General features: G+C 42.0%; 1 protein-coding gene across 9 annotated transcripts in view; it reads left to right on the top strand.

Moving 5' to 3' along the window:
• The first annotated feature begins 1,212 nt into the window (after window positions 1-1,212).
• Window positions 1,213-21,880, top strand: part of PCDH7 (protocadherin 7) — a 274,422-nt gene continuing 253,754 nt past the window's right edge. For 2 of the 9 annotated variants that reach the window (XM_042053689.1, XM_042053686.1), the window contains exons 1-2: window positions 1,215-2,264; window positions 2,439-7,192. In XM_042053689.1, the coding sequence (XP_041909623.1) occupies window positions 4,022-7,192 (3,171 nt within the window). In that variant the 5' untranslated portion in view covers window positions 1,215-2,264; window positions 2,439-4,021. Of the gene's footprint in view, window positions 2,265-2,388; window positions 7,193-21,880 lie in introns of those variants that run through there. The other 7 variants (XM_042053690.1, XM_042053682.1, XM_042053683.1 and 4 more) reach the window with 6 other exon arrangements.

The following is a 21,880-nucleotide window of genomic DNA, read 5'->3' as shown; positions in this document are numbered from 1 at the left end:
AAGGGAGAATGATAGAAAAGGGGGGCCGTTACCTCTGCTCCGAAAGAGGAACCAATCCACTGTGAAGGACGCAGCACTCCCGAGCAGGAAAGACATTGCACATTCAGAGAGAGATTGCATGTGAAGACACTGCAAAAAAGAAAGAAAGGGAGGGGGGGGACAGGGGGGCGCAGACCGCGTGTGAAAGGCATAGTGTGTGTAAGAGAGGCCAGTGAGGGTAGGAAGGGAAGGGGGAGCAATTGCACATGGCAAGAGAAAGAAATCACTCATTCGCTTGAAAGAGGCTCTCGCAAAGCAGAGCGTAGTAAAAACAACGGGGAAGGAGACGCAGGCAAGAGGCGAGCGTCCATGCCGTGCAACAGCCCGGAATCCGATTAAAGTTTATGGCGGGGAGGTTAAAAACGCTCTCATCCCACCCCTTCCCTGGCGAATACATTAAGTTTCCTGTCTGCGTTTAAAAACACAAAGGGAAGGGAACCGCTGGAGCTGCGGTTCCCAATTGTATTTCCAGTGCAGGGAGCCAGTGTAACGCAGTATGCTGGTATTCCTACGTACTGGCATGTCTGGATCTTACACTGAGAGCAAAATTTCCTCCTCTCGGTGCTCCAGAACAGCGAGGGGGAATTTTGATAAATTCAAGTTGCTTGGCAAATATAATAGGGATTTGGTACTAATCCTACTTAACCCGCTGCGAAGGCGCTGCGCTCCCGAACCCCCCTCCTCCGTCCGGGACTGCGGCGGTGAGCACTGAGCCTGCGCCGAGCTGGGCTTTCTCGCTGATGCTGCAGATAGAAAGCCGAGTGTCTCCAGCATCAGCGGGGGAGGGTTTTCGTGTACTGGCGAGGCAGGGAGAGCGGCCGGGGCCGGTGCCAGGGCCGGAGGAGGCGCCGAAGGAGCAGCCCTGCAGCCCTCCGGAGAGGGAAGCAGTCCCTCCCTCCCCAGCGCCGACTCCATGCGGCGCGGCTCTGCCCCTCTGTGTCTCTGGACTCCTCAAGGAAAGAGGTGGCAACCTTCCCTCCCTCCTGCAATCACTCACCGCCCCAAATGACAAAGACACGCTGTGACCGTTGCTTTGAACCACCTCAACATATCCGGCCGCTTTTGGCTCAAATATATCATCGCGGTGAAAGAGAGATATTTCACTACATTCGTCTGCATGCGTTTTTATTCAAAATAGCCATTTGTAACGAGGAATTCACACACAAACACATACAGAACCCGCAACAACTTGTTTTCCCACATGTGTTCACAGTGGGAGAAAGAGCAGCTGGATTCCTGCCTTCCCCTGGCTACGCGCACGCACACACACACACATGAACACACCCGCACACATACACCCTCATACGCGCGCACACACACAGCCGCACACCAGGTTCTCTCCCCACCGGCTGCCCCAAGCTCGCCTGCCCCCGGAGTCTCCCTCTTTTCCCTCCGGGCTCCGAGCAGAGAGGACAGGTAAGGAGCCAGGCATCATCAAGGGTAGGGCAGGAGCACACAAAAGCCATAGGCTATTAAATGGCTCAAAGTCAAAAGGAGACGCGAACTAGGGACGCCAGAATAAGCAAAGTTGAACCGGAGAGCTTTACCGTTAAAGTTTATTTCCCACTTACCCAGGTAGGTGACGCTACATTTTAGCAATCATCGAAGCAGCAAGTCTCTGTTCGGAAATAAATCTGTTACTTCTAACATGTGTTTATTCTGCTAACCCTCTCGCTCCCTTCCTGATCATCTTCTTCGAGGTGTTTTTGCTTGTTTGTTTTTTTTTTTTTTCTCCTAGGATATCCACAAACATGCTGAAAAGACACATTCAAAACATGGTAATAGGAAGAACACAATCACAAAGACGGGGAGGCTGAAAAAGCACTGGGAAACAGGACGAAAGTCTGAGATCTAAGGCAGCCCCCCTGCCTCCCTGGAGTTTTATGCAGTTACAGTGACTGCAGCGATTTCACAAAAGCACCGACACAACAGGGGAAGGTGGGAATCTGCGAAACGAGTTTCCTTACCAGCTTGATTCCGCAAAATGCAGAATAGAAGAAAAGAAAGGCGAACAAACATTTGCTTTAAAAATCGTTGCTCGATTCACAGTCTATAGCGGACGTGGGGAGGGAAAGGGTAGGAGAAAATCACTACAGATCACGGGTTTAAGAAGGCAACAGACGCAACACTCGGGCGTGAAATGAGGATCAGTTTGGAGGACTGAACTGGTGTTTTGTGATGAGCAGCTATCCCACTTGCAGCACTAGCAGCAGCAGAGACAGAGGGTAAGACTGAGCTTTCTGGAGTGCAGCGCTTGACTCGTCCTCCCTCCTTCTCCCTCCCTCCCTGCCTCCCTCCCTCCCTCCCTGCCTCCCGCCCTCCCTCCCTCTCTCACTCTCGCTCTCTCTCTCTGCTCTCCCTCTTTCTCTCTCTCCCTCTCTCTTTCTGTGTGTATGTAGCGCAGGCGGCTCTGCTGCTGCAGCGTCAGGGAAGAGCTACCGAGAGGCTTCAGCAGCTCCCTCCACTTTGGGCAAACTTGCCGGTTTACCGCTTCTTCTTTTTTTTCCGTTTCTTTTTTTTTTTTTTTTTCTTCCGAGTGGGAAGCTTCTCAATTGCCATTCAACATTTTAAAGCACAAGCCGCTCTGCCGTGAAAGCGCCTGATCCACACTTCTCTGAAAGACACAGGAGGGAATGCACAATTGCAGATTTCACCCACTGTGGCGGTGCAGATCACAGGAAACAACTGACTGATACAATTTTATTTGCAAATAGAACTCTGTATTATTTTTTTTTAATCGCGTTGCGGGTCTTTTCCCCTCCCCTTTGCCATTCTGCTTTATATGGATGTAATTCAGAATCTGTGTTAATTCACATGGGGGATCCAGTTACATCTTGTTCCGCTCCGGGTATAATTACGAGAGACCAATAATCGCCTTTGGACACATAGTTTTGTTGCTAACCTTTGAACTGAAAGGATCAAGTTCAGATCTGGTTACCTGCATCGGGACGGGAAGGAAGAGGAGAGAGAGAGAGAGAGACTGCAATCTCATTTGTGAATCGCTCTCAGTGCTGCAGATCCAGATTGCTTTAACACATGCAGTGCAAATGCAGGTAAGGCACACACACAAACTGCGGATGCAAAAACAAACTTGGAACTGTTGTGTGTCTATGTTCTTATCTCCAGACTTGCAAATTCTGGGCAAACGGCTTCTGCAGTTTCTGTATCGTTGCTTTGTGACTAATGACCTTGCGCAGAGTTGTTAAAAAAAAAATCCGCTCCGGAGAAAGAGCTGAACATTTTAGGCGATCTCTGAAGATGGATTTGGGTGCTTTTCTGCCAACCAAAGGGGATATTCTGTGGACTGCACTGTAATACTCGGGGTTCTTCTATCAGCTGTGCAGCTACCGACATTATTGGGATTTTTTTTTCTTCACTTTTTTTTTTTTTTTTTTAAGAACTGCCCTTTGCTAAGAGGATTTGGAGTTTTCCCAAGCCCTTTGAATAAAGCAAATCACAATTTTTTTTTCCCTGTGTGTGCAGAGAGGGGGAAGAATAAAGCTAATGCCTTGGTCGTAAACGGCTGAGCGAGAGGGAGAGAGAGAGAGAAAAGAGAGTGTGTGAATTGTAGTTAACTCTAGTGTCGAAGACGACGACCTGGGGGGCTTCGAATCGTACAGTGCTGCTCCTGCTTTTATTGCAAACCTTGCAAAGTGATTACAGTAAAATCAGAGAGGAGGAGGAGAAGGGGGAGGAGGAGGAAAATCCCATCCTATCTACTGAGATGAATCTTTAAAAAGCAAAATACACTGTCCCGTGAACTGTAAGTATATCGCAACTGGAAGGCAGGGAGAGCAGCAGAGGAGCCAGCAGCAGGGATTTGACCACCAATTGCACCAGTCATGAGACAATAAGTTTCCAGAAACAGAAGGATTTTATAATTGATCACCTGGACTCTCAGCCGCTCTGTTGGCTTATCAGGGGAGTTTACTGGGGGGCAGGTGGGAGTGAGAAGAGGGCGAGGGGTTTCGGTGCGAGGAAGATGAGGAAGATGCGGACCCTCCTTCGCTTTGTGCATTGCTGCTGTTGCTGCTTCTTGCTCCTCCTGCCTCCGCCGCTCTGGGTCAGCCTGGCAGCGGCTAAGCAGCTCCTGAAGTACCGGCTGGCCGAGGAGGGACCCGCCGACATCCGCATCGGCAACGTGGCTTCCGACCTGGGGATCGTGACGGGCTCCGGAGAGGTGACATTCAGCCTGGAGTCGGGCTCCGACTATCTCAAGATCGATAACATGACCGGCGAGCTGAGCACCACAGAGCGGCGCATCGACCGCGAAAAGCTGCCGCAGTGCCAGATGATCTTCGACGAGAACGAGTGCTTCTTGGACTTCGAGGTGTCGGTCATCGGCCCCTCGCAGAGCTGGGTGGACCTCTTCGAGGGCCGGGTCATCATCCTGGATATCAACGACAACACCCCCACCTTCCCTTCCCCCGTCCTCACGCTCACCGTGGAGGAGAACCGGCCCGTGGGGACCCTCTACCTGCTCCCCACCGCCACCGACAGGGACTTCGGCCGCAACGGCATCGAGCGCTACGAGCTGCTGCAGGAGCCCGGCGGGGACGGCGGCCGCCGTGGCGGCGGGGGGGGCTCGGCCGCGGCGGCCCCCGAGAGCGCCCCCTACGCCGGCGGCAGCAAGCGGCGGCAGGAGGCGGAGGCGGCGGCCCGCAGCAGCGTCTTCGAGCTGCAGGTGGCCGACACCCTGGACGGGGAGAAGCAGCCGCAGCTGATCGTCAAGGGGGCGCTGGACCGGGAGCAGCGAGACTCCTACGAGCTCAGCCTTCGCGTGCGGGACGGCGGCGACCCGGCACGGTCCTCGCAGGCGATCCTGAGGGTGCTGATCACCGACGTGAACGACAACAGCCCCCGCTTCGAGAAAAGCGTCTATGAGGCGGACCTGGCGGAGAACAGCAGCCCTGGGACCCCGATTCTGCAGCTGCGAGCCACCGACCTGGACGTGGGAGTGAATGGGCAGATCGAGTATGTCTTCGGGGCGGCCACTGAGTCCGTCAGGCGCCTACTGCGGCTGGACGAGACCTCGGGCTGGCTCAGCGTCTTGCACCGCATCGACCGGGAGGAGGTGAATCAGCTTCGGTTCACTGTCATGGCCCGAGACCGAGGCCAGCCCCCCAAGACAGACAAGGCCACTGTCGTGTTGAACATCCGGGATGAGAATGACAATGTGCCCACCATCGACATCCGGAAAATTGGGCGCATACCGCTCCGGGACGGGGTGGCTAGCGTGGCCGAGGACGTGCTGGTGGACACCCCCATCGCCTTGGTGCAGGTGTCAGACCGGGACCAAGGTGAAAATGGTGTGGTTACCTGCACCGTGGTTGGCGACGTGCCCTTCCAGCTCAAGCCGGCCAGTGAGGGTGAAGGAGAGCCACAGAATAAGCGCAAATATTTCCTCCACACCTCGGCCCCTCTGGATTATGAAGCTGTCCGTGACTACAATGTGGTCATCGTGGCCGTGGACTCAGGCAGTCCCAGCTTGTCCAGCAACAACTCCTTACTGGTGCGGGTCGGGGATACTAATGACAACCCTCCCATGTTCAGTCAGGCCGTGCTGGAGGTCTCCTTTCCAGAGAACAACTTGCCTGGTGAGAGGGTGGCCACAGTGGTTGCCACAGATGCAGACAGTGGCAAGAATGCTGAGATCACCTACTCCCTGGAGGCCTCGCCCCTCTCTTCAGAGGCACCGAGCAGCATCTTCAGCATTGACCCTGACTCCGGGGATGTGTCAGTGCAGGCAGTGCTGGACCGCGAGCAACGTGACACCTATGAATTTCAGGTGACAGCCCGGGACAAGGGGGTGCCATCCCTGCAGGGCTCCACCACAGTGGTGGTGCGAGTGTCAGACCGCAATGACAATGAGCCCCGATTCATGCAGGATGTGTTCACCTTCTATGTGAAGGAAAACCTGCAGCCCAACAGCCCTGTGGGCATGGTGACCGTGATGGACTTTGACAAGGGCCGCAACGCTGAGCTCAGCCTCTCCATCCAGCCTGGAGACCACGACCAGGCGGCTGGCATCTTCTCCATCGAGAATGACACTGGAACCATTTTCTCCACTGTCTCTTTTGACCGTGAGCAGCAGACCAGCTACACCTTTAAGGTGAAGGCAGTGGATGGGGGTGAGCCACCACGCTCTGCCACTGCCACTGTGTCCCTCTTTGTGATGGATGAGAACGACAATGCACCCACTGTCACCTTCCCCAGCAACAGCTCCTACACTGTACTGCCACCCTCCAGCAACTTGCGCACTGTGGTGGCCACAGTGGTGGCCACTGACTCTGACACTGGTCTCAATGCTGACCTCAACTACAGCATTGTTGGGGGCAACCCCTTCAAACTCTTTGAAATAGACCCAGCCAGTGGTGTGGTGTCACTGGTGGGGAAGTTGGCCCCCAAGCACTATGGCCTGCACCGCCTGGTTGTGCAGGTGAATGACAGTGGGCAGCCACCCCAGTCCACCACTGCCCTGCTCCATGTCTTTGTCAATGAGAGCCTGTCCAACGCCACTGTGGTGGAGAGCCAGGTGGCCCGCAGCCTTCACACCCCACTGGCCCAGGACATTGCTGGTGATCCCAGCTATGAGCTGAGCAAACAGCGGCTTAGCATAGTCATTGGCGTTGTGGCTGGCATCATGACGGTCATCCTCCTTATCCTGGTGGTGGTCATGGCCCGCTACTGCCGATCCAAGGGCAAGCACGGCTACGAGGCCGGTAAGAAGGACCATGAGGATTTCTTCACCCCCCAGCAGCACGACAAGGCCAAGAAGCCCAAGAAGGACAAGAAAGGCAAGAAGGGCAAACAGCCCCTCTACAGCAGCATCGTTACCGTTGAAGCTTCCAAGCCCAATGGGCAGCGCTACGACAGTGTCAATGAGAAGCTCTCGGACAGCCCCGGCATGGGCCGATATCGCTCCGTCAATGGTGGCCCAGGCAGTCCTGACCTGGCCAGGCACTACAAGTCGAGCTCACCGCTGCCCACCGTCCAGCTGCACCCGCAGTCCCCCACCGCTGGCAAAAAGCACCAGGCCGTGCAGGACCTGCCCCCAGCCAACACCTTCGTGGGCGCTGGTGACAACATCTCCATCGGCTCGGACCATTGCTCCGAGTACAGCTGCCAGGCCAGCAGCAAGTACAGCAAGCAGGTAAGAGCGCTGCACGCCGCGCACCCCGCGGGCCCCAGCACGCACGCACACGCACACAGAGTGGGTGAGGGAGCGGGGATGCCCGTTCCCCTTGCCTCCCACACCGGCACAGGCACACGCCCCGTCAGGTTCAGTGACCCGTTCCGTTTGGTATCCCCGCCCCCCTCCCTCCAGGCAGGCAGGTGCACAGACCAACACGCAGCATGCAGGAAGGACAGTCAGAGATCTTTATTGTTATTACTATAATTTTTGTCATTCCCTCCGCTTTTCCGATCCGGCAGCCAACCAGCCCGTCCATGAAACCGGACCGCGTTGCCCCGCTGCGGGCGCAGCGGCAGCCGGCCGCGCAGGCCGGGTTCTCTGTCGCCAGTCCTGACAGCGAACTGTAAGGCAGCCTGAGATGCCTTTGTCAGCCGCGCGTCCGCAGGCCAAACCCGCGGTTTTGGGGGGGTCGAGGGGAGATTAGGGCCCCCCACCGGGCGGAGCCGCCATCCCCCGCCCGTCCCCCGGCCCCGCCTCCATCAGCCGGTCCCGGCGCTTCCCCCGCCGTGATGCTTTCCCAGCCTTAGGGACGTGTCAGCTCCGGCTGAAGAGGAAAGTTTCCAGTTTCTCCTCGGCAGCCAGGTGTTTCGGGGAAAGGGGTTGCAGCCTGCCTGACGCTTCCTAAAGCTGTGGGTGAGAGTGTATTTGCAGCCGCCGCGCTAAAGCGTTAATGGCTGTAATTACCGGGTCTTTCATTAGGACCAAAATGCTTAAATAATCTACACAGCCTATCTGCCCTCTAATTTACACCACAGAGATTGCACTCATTGCAGCAGTTTCTCTGAATACACATAAGCGTTAGTGAGTTTAGAATCGCACCCCAGTAGGCTTTCATTGCTTTTTTTTTTTTTTTTTTTTTGCCCCTCTTGCCTATCACATGAAATTTCATTCAAGCTGAGAGGCCCTAATTTGCTCGCCCAGCTGCCGCATAGCTCTGTTTGTAGTGTGACTGCCGTGAGACTTCTCGAAGCGAAATGTACCTTCAGGGGTGCCACGAGTGACTGGCTCTGGTCTCGGCTGTGTTGGCGGGGCTCGGTTCAGTGAAGCTCGGATAGCCTACAACTGGTGATGGTAGGGACATCTTTGTAGTCCTTGAAATAAAATAGGGACAGCACAGAGGGGAATCAAGCTTCTAAGTGAAGGCTTCCGTTTATTTTATAAGACACATATGTAGCCTGAACAGAGGTCGCCCTTTTATGGGGGAGTACTTTTTGGGTGATAGTACATATAAGATAATTTCCTGAATGTTTCCTCAGCTACAATGCATGTTACGCAAGAAGCCAGAGACAAATGAATGCTGATTCATGTAAATACACATCCAAGTCTGGAAAAGGGAAATTCTGACTAGTTTGACAAAAGTGCTTTTTTCAACTTATTAACATGTAAATATGGTACATGATGACATTTTTTTATACTTTGAAATGTCTGCTACCTTACTAAAGTTGGAGTTTTACAAGTGTTGCTGGTATTTACATTCTGCTCAGAAATACTTAAAATACAGTAGAATAAAACTAATTGTATGAGCTGCCCCCCTCCCCCATTCTTTCAGGTCACCAAAATAGTGTGATTGTACTATCTGCCAGTGCTTTTGTGTATGTGGTTTTGCAGGTGATACAGACTTATAGAATGACACAGTAGTTTCTGGGTGATGCATTTAATTAATGCTCCCCTAGAGAGGACATCACAATTTCAATTTGAGAATAGTCTGTATAAAACACAAAGTTCCTTAGCTTTTATCTCCTAAGGCTTATTAAACACAGAGTAGATTTTGCCATTTTAGCAAACACTGGAATAAATTTAGTGATAGAATATATGATAATTAGATACCACTTCTTTCTTGATGCTGCAATTCATCTAAACATATGGATTATAATCTGTTAAAGTGTAATTTAATTTCAGTGTCAAAGAATGATTTGCATACTAAGTGTAGGAATGGTAAAGGAATACACATTACAAGTTGCTGTTTTGCTTGATAAAAAACTCCAACTCATAATACAGGAATATATTTTGAATTACTTAACATTTTCCAAGCATTTGTTTGGTATAAAATATATGAGAAAACTTACTAGAAGAAAATGGCTTTATTGCACTTTTACAAAGAAGTGCACCCTGAATTGCTCCATTACTTATGTAGTTTGCTGCAAACCAGTTTCTCACTCCTGATAGTCCTCTTGGGTTAAATATTTAGCCTGTTATGAAAGTTCACTTATCCAAGTAGTTTATAGCCAGCATTCTAATATCTTATCTATTTTTTTAAAATATGTAGAAAGTATTTGCATACTTATAAAGCATGCATAGAAGTTGGAAATTGTCCAAGAAAACAGTAAAGGTATTGTTAAATAACAGACTTTATGGGAGGAACTATCAGTCACAAACCCTCTGTTACCACTTTCCTGTGGATACTTGCCAGCTTGTTGCTGAGTGACATTTGTATAGTTTTGTTAATTTTGCATAGTAGTAGGGACATTAAGACTTGGATAAATAATGTGTACACTTTTCACGTCTCAAACATTGACAGTGCAGTATTTCTCAGTTTAGCAGGCAAAACACCTGAGGATTTTTAACACCCAAACCATGTGGAGCTCTTGTTCAGCACAATTATTTAGAGAGAAATGTGAAGCAGATGCAGATAAAGGGTTCTGATGGGGTGTATATCAGATTGTTTCATAGCTCTGCTGTACATGTGGAATAGAACCAGTAGCATAATAGTGTGACTGTGGTCGGGAGACTGCTTGAAATCTCTAAGACTGCCTTTATTTACTCATTGTCAGTTCCCTTTGTTCTAAGGAGACATTAGACAGTGTATAAAATTTTAGAACAAATAAGTGGACGCAGCAGAACGTACCTGCTCTAAGTTACTGGAGATGAGAGTGATGCTAATTTCCCATTAGTGTAATTAGAATTGGTTACTGATACTTATATCTACAATACAGCAGTCAGGAAATAAAGTCTCTACTTACATGACTGACTGGTGTACCCCAGGCAACGCAAGTTGTTTTCATTCCAATTATTTGATACTTCCTCTTTAAGGTGATGAATTGCATTCTTATATGAGTTTCAAAATACATCATGTTTGATACAGTACTGTGTAAGAGAACTTCATTGGAGAAAACTGCAAACAATTTGTAACTCTCCTCCTTCTGACACCATGGCTTTTATAAAAAGTTTAAAACAAAATTCTGTATTCAGTAGACTTCTGACATTTCACAGTCACTCTTTTTTTAGGAGATCTTTAACAAGTTTAACTCTTATTCTTGTCTTATTTAGCATGGTATTAGTCTGAAATAACTCTTTTAGCCTTTCACTTATCAATTCTCTCCTTTTCAGTAAAGCACTGCAAGTGTTTAGAACACTTAGTATTCCACAGGTCTTAATCACTTGCTATAGTTAAAGCTAAACAGAAGTGTTTTACTAAATGGCGATTAGTTTAAGCAAGTTTTTCTGGATCACAGATTTAAAATTTGAACCCTCCAGGTGCTGCACATTGCCTGTGAGGAGCCTGGATATTACTAACTTCCAGCAAAGACAGCCAAAGATAATGAAAGCTCAGTGCCTAAGGGGAATCACTTAACAGCTTGGAGAGTTACATACTTAATCATAAAACTCATAATGAATTTTAATTGTAAATAATTGTTTATTTTATCATTTAGTTACAGATATATTTTTATAATATATACTTCTCCGCCTCTTTGTCTCATGGTGCAAAATAGTGGCATATAAGCAGCTTTATTTCACTGAAACTTTTAATCACGAATCAGCATGTTATCAACCACTCTTTGAAGAACAAGCCTTTTAAACACTCTTTATATGTTTGTATTTCTTGGCCGTCACCTTATCTTGGTTTCTTTTTTACTTGCTCTACTAATCAATGATTGATGGCTCTTTAAAATACTTCAGTTGTGATGCTGAGGGGTTTTTTGCTTGTTATTTTTTAGGAGGTATTGGTCATTCTCAGTAGAACTAGCAGAACTAGTTCAGGAATTTCTGAGCAGAATTATTTCTGTAATTCAGGTGTTGGCTTTTTAGCCAATTCTATAATTCTTTATGAAAAATCCCAATGCCCTTTCTCATTGAAAATGTACTGTTTCATGAACAAAAATGTTTATCAAACCAGTGTTGACACTCTAATCAAAATTATATGCATTTTCTGTAAAGTCATATTTCCTTGAAAGTGAAATACATAGAAATTAATTTCTGAAAAAAAATCTTTGTTTGGTAGCCAGTTAATTTATTTCATAAAATTTCAAACATTAATCAGTCTGCTGCAATATTGCAGAAGCATTTTGACTAGTTGGCTATCATGTATGTGAATTGTATCTATAAACTAAATAGGTCAATTTCCTCATAAACATGCACATATATCCAGCAGCCTTAATAGGACCCCAGATTCATCCATTAAGGGGGCAATCAGTTTAACCTTGCAGGAAAGCATCATCTTTCCTCTTATTTATGTACAGACAGACACATACATAGAGAGGCTTATCTCAAAGGCTACTTTTTATATTCCCAAACACCTCTAAAGAATAGTTTTTCACAACTTAAAGGTAAGCAAGTATCCTACAGTTTAATAATCATAAAAATAACAATGTTATGGTGGTACTAAACTGCCGTGTCAAAAAAAATGGGAACATGATTAAGTATAAACATTTACATTGGTGACTTCTTTCACACACTTAACTTTCATACTGTTTAGCGAAAAGTGTACAGAAGTATTTTCAATTTTCTGTTCTCATTTTGCATTATGTTAAATATTTTAGAATTAGTTTTTAAAAGTGACCCACATTTGACCTTCAGTAGCAAATTATGATGAGAGAGGGGCTAATTAAACATGAAATGGATGTATCATTGATGCTTTAATTATCTTTATTTAACACAAAGTGTTCCACTGATAAGTGCAGCTTTTATTTTTTCCTCTCCAGTAAAATCATCTTGTACAGTGAGCAAATGACTAAGTTACCACTGAATCATTCTGCACTCCCAGGAGATGTGCAGAGCCAAAAGGGACAGGATCTGAGTAAAAGAGGATACATGCTCTGAATAAGTAAAGAACAGTACTATTATAGGCAAGGGGTAGCAAGAAACATCTTTAAAAGGATGGAATCTGATTTATCAACTCAGGCAGCTCTCTGGCGTTGTACATAGTGCACTTGAGTTATAACCATGGTTAGCAGTTTGACTATTGCTGTCAGTCTTTTTGCTTCTGAGTATGTTTCTTCCTCTTCCTCTCTATCTCTTTTTCTTCTTTTTTTTTTTTTAAATTTGTGTTTAGTTGCCTAGTTTTTTAGTATTTGGGATAGTTGCTAGTTTGACCATCAGTACAGCTTTGTTTCAGAGAAATATCTGCAGCTTCAGACTCATTTTCCTTTAAGTATTTTCTTTCAGAAGTTTTGGAAGGTTTATATACTTAGTAATATGCTGGGCTGCTTTGAGATATAAAACTAATCAATTTGGTTTTGCATTAAAATATAAAAGAAAATCAACAAACTTCAAAAGTTGTTAGCATTATAAGTTAACTAAATCCTTGACAAGCACTGTGAACTCTCCACTATAATTGCAAAACATCTTAGTACTTAATTACTAATCTTAACAAGATTAACATAATTTTGACTATATATATAAGAAATACTGATAGAGGAATAAGAGCAATTCAGTACAGTATTTAGCAGACAGATTTTCTAAGCAAGTCAGCTTCCAAAAGATATTTAGAAACTGTTAAAGCTGCAAAATATTTTCATTTTTTTTCCATCTTAGGCTATATTACATGTAATATGTTCTATGTAATTTATGTTCTACGTTTTTCCATTAAAAAAAAAAATTAAATTTTTAGGTTTCTCAGTTCTCAGCATGTGCTGAGAAGATGGTATTTTTGTATATTTCTTCCCTGATTTTTCTTTTCTAGAAGAGAAGATTTGTTTTCTCTTATCAGATTTTGGACCTTTCTAGCATATACTATACATTCATTTTCATCAGTAATTGAAATGACAAAAATAGACCAACAGCTACCCTCAAGGATCAAAAAACCCTTTTTAATTATTGGATTTTTTGTGTATAAATTTGCATTATTTTAATTTTTAATTAAGTTTTTAAAAGAAAATTCTGACATTCATAAATGTATATTTCAAGCTAAGACGGACTTACTGTCTTCCATACACGTCAGGAAACAAATTTCCCAAGGTCACTTTTTTTTTTTGTTGTTGTGGATGACGAAATATCCCGCTAATGCTGGAGTAACTAAGATTAGTGGAGCATTTAAAACCGGTGACAAGAATAAGAATAGAATAAGACCAGAATAATCCATAGGAGATTTTAAACTTTTTAATTTCTTATTTTAATGAAATTTCCTTTATAAATATTTAACTGAGAGCAGGTCATGAACATGTCAAAATCTCAAAATATGATTATACTGAAGTACCAGTTAGTCAAGTTCCTGAATTATGTCAGTGACAGATACTGAAGTTGTCCAACTGTGTGGAGATGTGCTTAGCATGAATCATTTTCTCACTGTTATGTGACCATTTTCACTGACAAGAGGTCTAAAATTAAAATTAAGAACAACTTTTGAAGGTATTAAAAAAACCAAGGGATTAGTTGTATATATATCACGTACGAGCAGTGTGGAGGAACTGCCTATTATTATTTTTTGTGAAAGGAGAATATGGAAAAACTTTAGAACAAATTTTGGGGTTTAGAAGTTTGAAGAGAAACAATGTTCTGGAGCCATTTAAAACTGTAAGGGAGGTAAAAGTGATGGAATTTTTTGTTGTTTATACCAGTCAAAAAATTTCCTCTCATTTAGGCAAACAGATGTTTTGCAATCATTAGTTTGTAAAATGTTGCAGCATAGCCCCAAAAGTTCAGTTTCACTCAGAGTGGATCACAAACAGCACAGTTACTAGAAGAATGAGAAGAAAAGCATTTATCTTTGTCTTTCAAAACTTAATTTTCCTTATTAACTATTGACAAGAGTGAGTGTAAGTTTTAAAGGCAAAAATTTTCCTGTCGGATGAGATTTTGCTACAGATTTAATGTTCTAATGTCTGAGTTTGTAATTGAATGAAAGGAATGTGTGCTTGCAAGTAGCATTCTTGCAGTTTTAGGAAGCAACAAAATTAGTATTTATCAAAGTTTTTGATATAAGGTCTTTTATTATCTACAGATAATTGTGTATTATGTAACGTTAATTTTTTAGGTTAGGTACAGAAGGTAGGTACTAGCTGATGCTGAAAATCACTCATAGATAGAACCAGAATACAGAAATACCATCTGCCAAAAATTCAGAGACAATGTCCTGCAGTCATGTCTGAACAAATTCCTTTACAGTACCACCTTGTAAGTAAAAAAATATTTGCCACCTGACCGCATAAAAATTCCTGAATTACATGGTCACATGATGATCATGAAGAATCTGCCATAAACTCCATGAAAATTAGATTCTTGACTAGGCCAGGGAATGTATTCTGTGTTATATGTCAATTGTATTGTCTGTTGTAACGCTTGTCAAAGAGAAACGGGAGGGGCTGTTGTAATTTATTCTGTCTATCCATGTATAAATGTCAAGGTGTTTTCAGCCCTGGAGCAGTGTAAAATATATGAGAAGTAGCCCCTACTTCCGATGGATACCAAATCTTGAGAGGCAGAATTACTTTAACACAATCTCAGAGACTTATCCTTGGGTAAAAAAAGACCCCTCATCAGGACAATGCTTTTACAGGGATACAGTTTGGGGTAGAATTATTTTTCTGAGTTCAGTGTTGTGCTGGAAAATGAAATAAAGGAAGTTACGGAGACTGTTATGGCATTCTGCTTATGATTCAGCTATCTAAGTGTGCACATCTTAATGTCAGTTTAGATACCTGAAAGCTCCTGCACTATCTGCACAGAGCTGCACACCCAGGGTGTATGATGAAAGACCTGGGTGTCTTCTGTGACACTCTTCTGTAGCTGCAGCTCAAGGCCAAACAAATAAGCAATCACTAAATCCTTTGGTTTACTTAAAGGAACAATAATTAAAATAAAATTAAGCACTCTGTGTGTAGTGCACTTTGGCAGGATTGAAAATGATTTTTCCTGTAAGAACTTCAGCACAATTTTCAAATGTGTGTGCCATACACATGCCAATTAATAGAACAGAATCTGCATGTGCAGATACCTGATCACATATAAGCAATTAGCTTAACTGAATTTCCATTCATTGTCAGACCTCTCAGGCTGATGTTTATCTCAGGTGAAACTACAGGTAATTCCACAAAAGTCAATCAAATTCAACTAGTATTAGCTGCTGTAAATTGTATGAGGTGTTGTAACATTCAGAAAATGCTTCATATTAAGATAAAATATAGATAGAGAATACCAATTTATCAGTTTGGATGTTAATCCCCTGCATTTAAGTTATCAGCATGTATATAAGTATAATTTGCAAAATAACAGAGTAGGTTTTCTTCACATATTACATCCAAATGTAAAATTATCTTTGTAAGAAGGTCTGGAAATGATGGGGCTTTAATGACATTTCAAAAAGGTAAGATTTTAATATTGAACATATTCTTAAGCTAATGGTACAGCAAGAATACATGTGGCAAACCACCTTTGTTAGACCCCAGATAGGTCATGGTATTTGTTCATGCAGCTGTGTGTTACCATTGTAGGCATATTTACAAAAAAGTCTTGGCCTGAAAATTCCTATCAAGTTCATAAAGCAAAACTTTGCTTCAGATGAAATCTGGCCATTTGCTTAGGAAAATCTGTTTAGTCTATTTCAAGTCCTATTTAAAACAAGAGAAAATACTTCTGCAATTTGCAGTCTTTCTAAAGATGAAAGACAAGAATGAGAATACAGATGATACACCAACAGCAAGCTAAAGCATTGGTTCACCTGGTCCCAACATTTTCACAGTTATATTTTAAACCCCTATTTTACACCTTTGCTATTCACGACTTTTACGGTTTTGCTGGTTTTAACATACGTCTGATCTTGTTATGTCACACCCTCTCTAAGTGAAGTTACATTGTCATAAAATTTGAGTAATGAAATAGTGAAGCAGTTTCCTTATCTCCATCCATGTATTCCAAATTGGTTATAATGACATAACGTGTGCTTTGCGTGATAGTGAGAGAGGATATCCATCATTCTGCTGAATTTGAAAAGTGCTATTTTCAGTGATCATGTAATTATATTCCAGTTGCAGTACAAGTTTACAGAAGGACAGTAATTGATTTACTTGAGAAAGAAATATTTGTTGAATTTTCAAGTAATGGTGTGGGTTTGTATATGGAAGGAATAATTGCACTGGAAACTAGAAATCTCTACTTAACAGGGCACTACATGCTCAGCCTCTGAACCTCAGCCCAGATCTTGGGTAAGATCTGTCACACTTTAGTGAAGTTAGGAAATTCACTCAGAAGGCTCCTCTGACTATATGCTGAATGTTTTACTGTTCTTCCTGCAACTTAAGGGCCTGAATTTTACTCGTAAGATTGAGCTATTTCTAGAACAGGAGTTAATTCTGATGAGTAAAAGTGACAACTATGGGAGTGAAACCAAGCAGTACCTGTTTTCATAGATCTTTAAACTATGAGTGTTCTTCTGAGGAATTACAACACAAAGTCTGGGTCATGTATTTTGCTCAATTTGTTGCTATATACATATGAAAGAGAGTAGTGGGACATAGCTGAACTATCTAACTGCAGTGCAGATGTGAGTTGTGCTTTATAGATTGACAGAGAATTACCACTGAGGTGTGGTAGGTGTTTCACCAGCATGTGGGTTTGTGTAGTGGGTGGGTTCACGCATTAGGTTCAGACCTGGCACTGGCAGATCCTTGAGCAGACGTGAAATCACTAGGGCTTGGTGCCCCACAGTAATTCATTCTGTTTAAATTCTCCAGGTTCATAGGTAGAAATTATAGGTATGTTGCTAAAATAATTGCTACTTGTGGTGTTCTTCTGTGCTTTTATACAAGAATTAAAAAAAATTACACAAGACAGCTTTAGTTTAGAAGTAAAGGAAACTTATGCAAGTGTTTGCAAAATGGCTCTGCATTTTCCATCCTGTGTTTTGCAGAGATCACTGGACACTTATATAATTTATCCTTTTTTGTGCAACTGGTTCTTTAAATAATCATTTTTACAATGTTGCTAGTATTCTGGATCTTTTTGTTTGTTCTTTAGTGCAGATGAAAAGATAAGCAACAGTGTGAAATTCCTCTGTGCAGTATATATTAATAAGATTTTGTTTTCATTATATTGCAAAATGTTTTATCACTTATGGTCTCATATTCAAGGAGACTGGGTGATGTTTTATTCAATTGGCCCTTCAGAAGCTGCAGAATGAATTGAAAATTTATCTTCAACTTTCTAATACTGCACATTAGTGCACCTTTCTAGGAACCTTGAATACTAAATTTATGTATTTTTTCTATACTAGTTCTTAATTAAATATATGAAGGGACTGAACTCTTTAAATTATACGGTAAACTTCCTGGAGAATTAATGTTACAGAAATATGAAAGGGCTGGCTAAAGCATCACTCTACCAAATGTTTCTAAAAGGCTTTATATATTTATAAGACTTCATGATCTACTATTGATGCAAATTACTAAGGATAAAAGAAAATCCATCTGTTATCAAAGAAAAAAATAAATTAAATAAGTCCAAGGATTTGAAAGACTTAGCATTAAGGACTAAGTATTCATACTTTGTGATGGGTTTATAGTAACTGACAGTAGAAAAGACTTCCTTTTAGCATTTACAATGTGGGTTATTTTTTTTTAAACTAAAGAAAATGACTTTGCCGTAAAAGCTTCTCACGTAACATATCCCGTCTCATTTCATAATTTTCTATCCTTCACTGAAATGCCTCAATTAAAATATGACCTACACCATTTCATGTTGCGTTGTGCATTACTAGTTTTGTTATTATTACCCTTACATTTAATCAAATTGTCAGTAGCTAAATAAATAGTATTTCATCAAGAGCTGTTGGTTTTCAATCAGCTAGGAAACAGATTACTGGCCTGAGAACAGATCTAAGGCTAGTGTCTCCAATCTGCAACTAATTGTGGACTGATAATAGCACTGCCCACAGGCAAATCTTACTCGCTGTCCTGATCTATGATAGATTTTCCTGTATGTTAATATTACATCAGTCATTTTGTTGCAGTTACTATATTTAACCTTTCCTTTTTAATTGGATATTTATATTGGTTGGAGATACCACCCTCACGTTTAATTTCTAAAAATAAATGCAAAAAAGAAATCTCAAGGAAAACATTATAGCCATGCTTTTCCCTTTAGCTTCTCCTCTTAGAATAGTTGGTTCTTTAGAAGATAAAGTACTGTTGATACTTAAAGAAGTATTTACATGTAATATTACGCATTCTGTGGCTTATCTCAGGGGAGTGAGGAACACGTCTTACATACTGCAGCAGAAAGTAGTGCTTCATTCTCTCTTGGTGTGTGTGGATTAGCTGCTGGGGGTGTGGGTGCCAGAGTTCTCTCTGGACCAGGTGCAGACCACATGCTAACCGTATATAGCATACATGCAGATTACATTATTAAGACATTATAGATATTCACATTTTTCCAGTGTGAAGTTCATGAGGGTGATTAAATACACAGCAGCCCCAGTTCTGTACCAAGACTCCATCATTTCAGGTGCTTCACAAACACAAAACATACTATAAAAGCTGCTTTTAAACAAGTCATGCAAGAGGGTAGAATAGTAAATACTGTTTGTAGTCAGCACATTATAGTGTTCTGGAAGAAAACTGTCTTCTGGGCTGTGTACATTGTTCTTGTGAAACGATTCCAACAGTTTCAAATCTTTTTTTTCACCTTGCGAGTTATGCAAACAGCTCTTCACTTTTTTCACTAAAGCAAGTGGGAATTGTTCACTGTCACAAATAATAAATAACAAGAGCACCCGATCTGCAGAGCATGGAAGTGATAAAAACACATGCTTGTGAGTGCTTGCAATTTCACAGCTATTAATTTTGAACTTTTTGATTGCAATTCTGTTTTACAAGAGTGGATGCTGTTAGCGCAGCACTACACAGTGACAGTGAAGGATTATGACAACATGCATTTATCACTGTGAGCTTGATAAATTCAGTGTAAGAGATGGTCAGAAAATGTCCCTAAACCTGAAGTCATAAAATGCATCTTGCCTTTACTGAAAGTTAAAATAGTAAACATTTTTCTATTACTGCTAATGATTTTTTTAAATTAATAATTTAATACTAATAGGAGTATGCTTGAGAAGGTTTCTTTGTGCATAATGAAATGCATAGCTCTTACCAACATAAGTGAATTCCTTAACATATACACTGAGGGAATCTAGGAGTTTATGTGCAGAATGCTATTGAATATACAACATGTAATCACACACAGAAAGGTCCTTTACACAAGGTCAGCAAATACTGTAGCAAGTTTGGCATAAATAAAAGTCAGAAGGACTCTTCAGACTTTCAAGAATGCTTTAAAACATTTTTTAAAGGCATCTAGCACTTGAAGTCTAAATTGCAAGTTTGCCTAAAAGTATACTGCTCAACTACTTCTATGTAAATCAAAATGTGGTGGAAGATGTCTTCGATTTTGAGATTGCAGCATTCACAGGTTGTAGGAGTGTTTTAAATCAGAAACCACATTTTTCATTTATGGGTATAAACAGGAATTTCAGTATTAATTAGACATCATTCTGAAGTTTTATACTGTAAGAAATTAGAACACAAAGAATCTGAATACTTAATCTGTAATATTTATGCTCAAGTTTCAAAGTGATAACAGAGAAAATAAATCCTAAGTTATGCAGTAAAAAGTCCTGAATAAGGGAAGCAATTGAGAATGAACATGTCTAGAAATGTTAGTACTTCATTTTTAAAATCTTTATCATTCTAGGGAATTAATCTTCAGCCTTTCTGAAATCCTCACTGAGCTGGTAATTTTTTTCACATTTTCCGAACATCATCAAAGCCATGCTAATCTGGACCAAGGGCATGTCTCAGAGTCCTTGAATGTCTGAAGAAAACATTTTGCTGTCTTTCCTATTTTTAACATAACCAAGATTCACTTCAAACTTTTATAAAACCTATAGAGAGGACAATTTAATTATTTACAAGGCAGGTGTTATAGGATACAATCAACAGTTTATAGTTCATCACATAATTAATAAGTAAGAGTTTCAAATCCAGGAGGCATATGTTCTCAGTGAACGTCTGGCTCAGCAATTAGGCAATCTGGCTACTGAGTGAGGTATGTTTGTGATAGGTTTTAATGTCCATCCCATGTTTAAGGTGTTACAAGCTTGTAATCTGGAGGAGGAAAAGGAAAGATCTCATGAGAAAAGAAAATCCAGATTTTTTTCCTGTGGTGTAAATTTGTAGGTATTTGTTTTTTCTCCTAAAAGAAAGGCCTAGCATTTGAGCAAGACTTTTCTCATAGAAAGGGGGAACAGCTGGAGTTCTGTCATTTTTTTTTTCTTTTTATAACCATAGAATTTTCTTTGTAACTAAGAAAGAAAATCTAGTTTATAAGCATTCAACACCCTAGATTCTGGCAAAGTTTTTCATTAATTAATATTTGTGTATAACTTTGCAAAGTAAAACTGATGCTCTCTACCTTCCTCATCATCTTCATCAAAAGCAGTGCACTTTTAAGACACTGGGGCAGATAGACAGGAAAGTTTAATCTTTCTATATTTTTAAGACTGCCTACTTATTTTTTCTATGCTTATATTTGGAAAGATTTTGAAGGGACTTTACAGGAAACATAGACTAGATAACTATTATAAAGACATAAAGGAATCAAACAAAGAGAACCTGGGATGGAAAAAATTTCTCTCAAAGTCGTTTTTTGCAGTTTTTCTTTTGTTTAAACATGAAGATTCTGATTTAAAAATTAACCTAGTGACCTTAAAATATTTACTTATATGTTGGCTTTATGGAGAGCTGTTTTGAGAGCCAAATAAAATAAATCTGTAAAATTGTTTGGTGTTTTGGACAGAGAACTTTTATTGAGGAGGCAGTAGAATACATGTACTGACATACATGAGAATTTTGCTCACGTATAATATACCGTGGACTCCTATACTATCTGTCCTCTAATCCCAGCTTTGTGGTCTTCATTTATAGTCTCACGTTCCCAGTATAAGTCTGAAGATTTTTGAATTTTCATTTCAGTCTCTGTTCTTCCCACCAAACCAGTTTATTTTTCTAATAGTGTAAAAGTTAGATACCCCAAGAAGAGGTCAAATGTTATGAAAATGTGGAGACTGAATATAATTTCAATTTTGTTCTTTCTGCTGGATTGCAGAAAGTGTTGTAGATCTGTAAGTATGTTACTATTAGTTTTTTGGTGGTTTTGTGTTTCTTTGGGGTTTTTATTTTTAATAATTAACTTCTACCCTAAAACCCTAACTATTTGAAGATCTGAGCAGATATGGTGAAAGGTAAGACAGTGAAGACAACAAAGACCTTCATTTACAGATTTCTCCTGTCCCATGGAATAACAGCACGTCTATATGACTCCTTGGATACTGTTTTCCCAAGGAGGGAGTTTCTTTCTGTTATAAAAATAACAAAACCGAAGGATCAACAACAAAAAAATCAAAATTAAAAACTAAATGCCAAAAAAACCACCAAAACTAACACC

Source organism: Corvus kubaryi, unplaced genomic scaffold (genome assembly GCF_017639235.1).
Source record: "Corvus kubaryi isolate FWS band 111438036 unplaced genomic scaffold, C.kubaryi_AGA036_p1.0 split1-131, whole genome shotgun sequence".
NCBI classification, from domain to species: Eukaryota; Metazoa; Chordata; class Aves; order Passeriformes; family Corvidae; genus Corvus; species Corvus kubaryi.
Note: the sequence above shows the minus strand (reverse complement) of the source record. Positions and strands in the feature narration are given on the sequence as shown.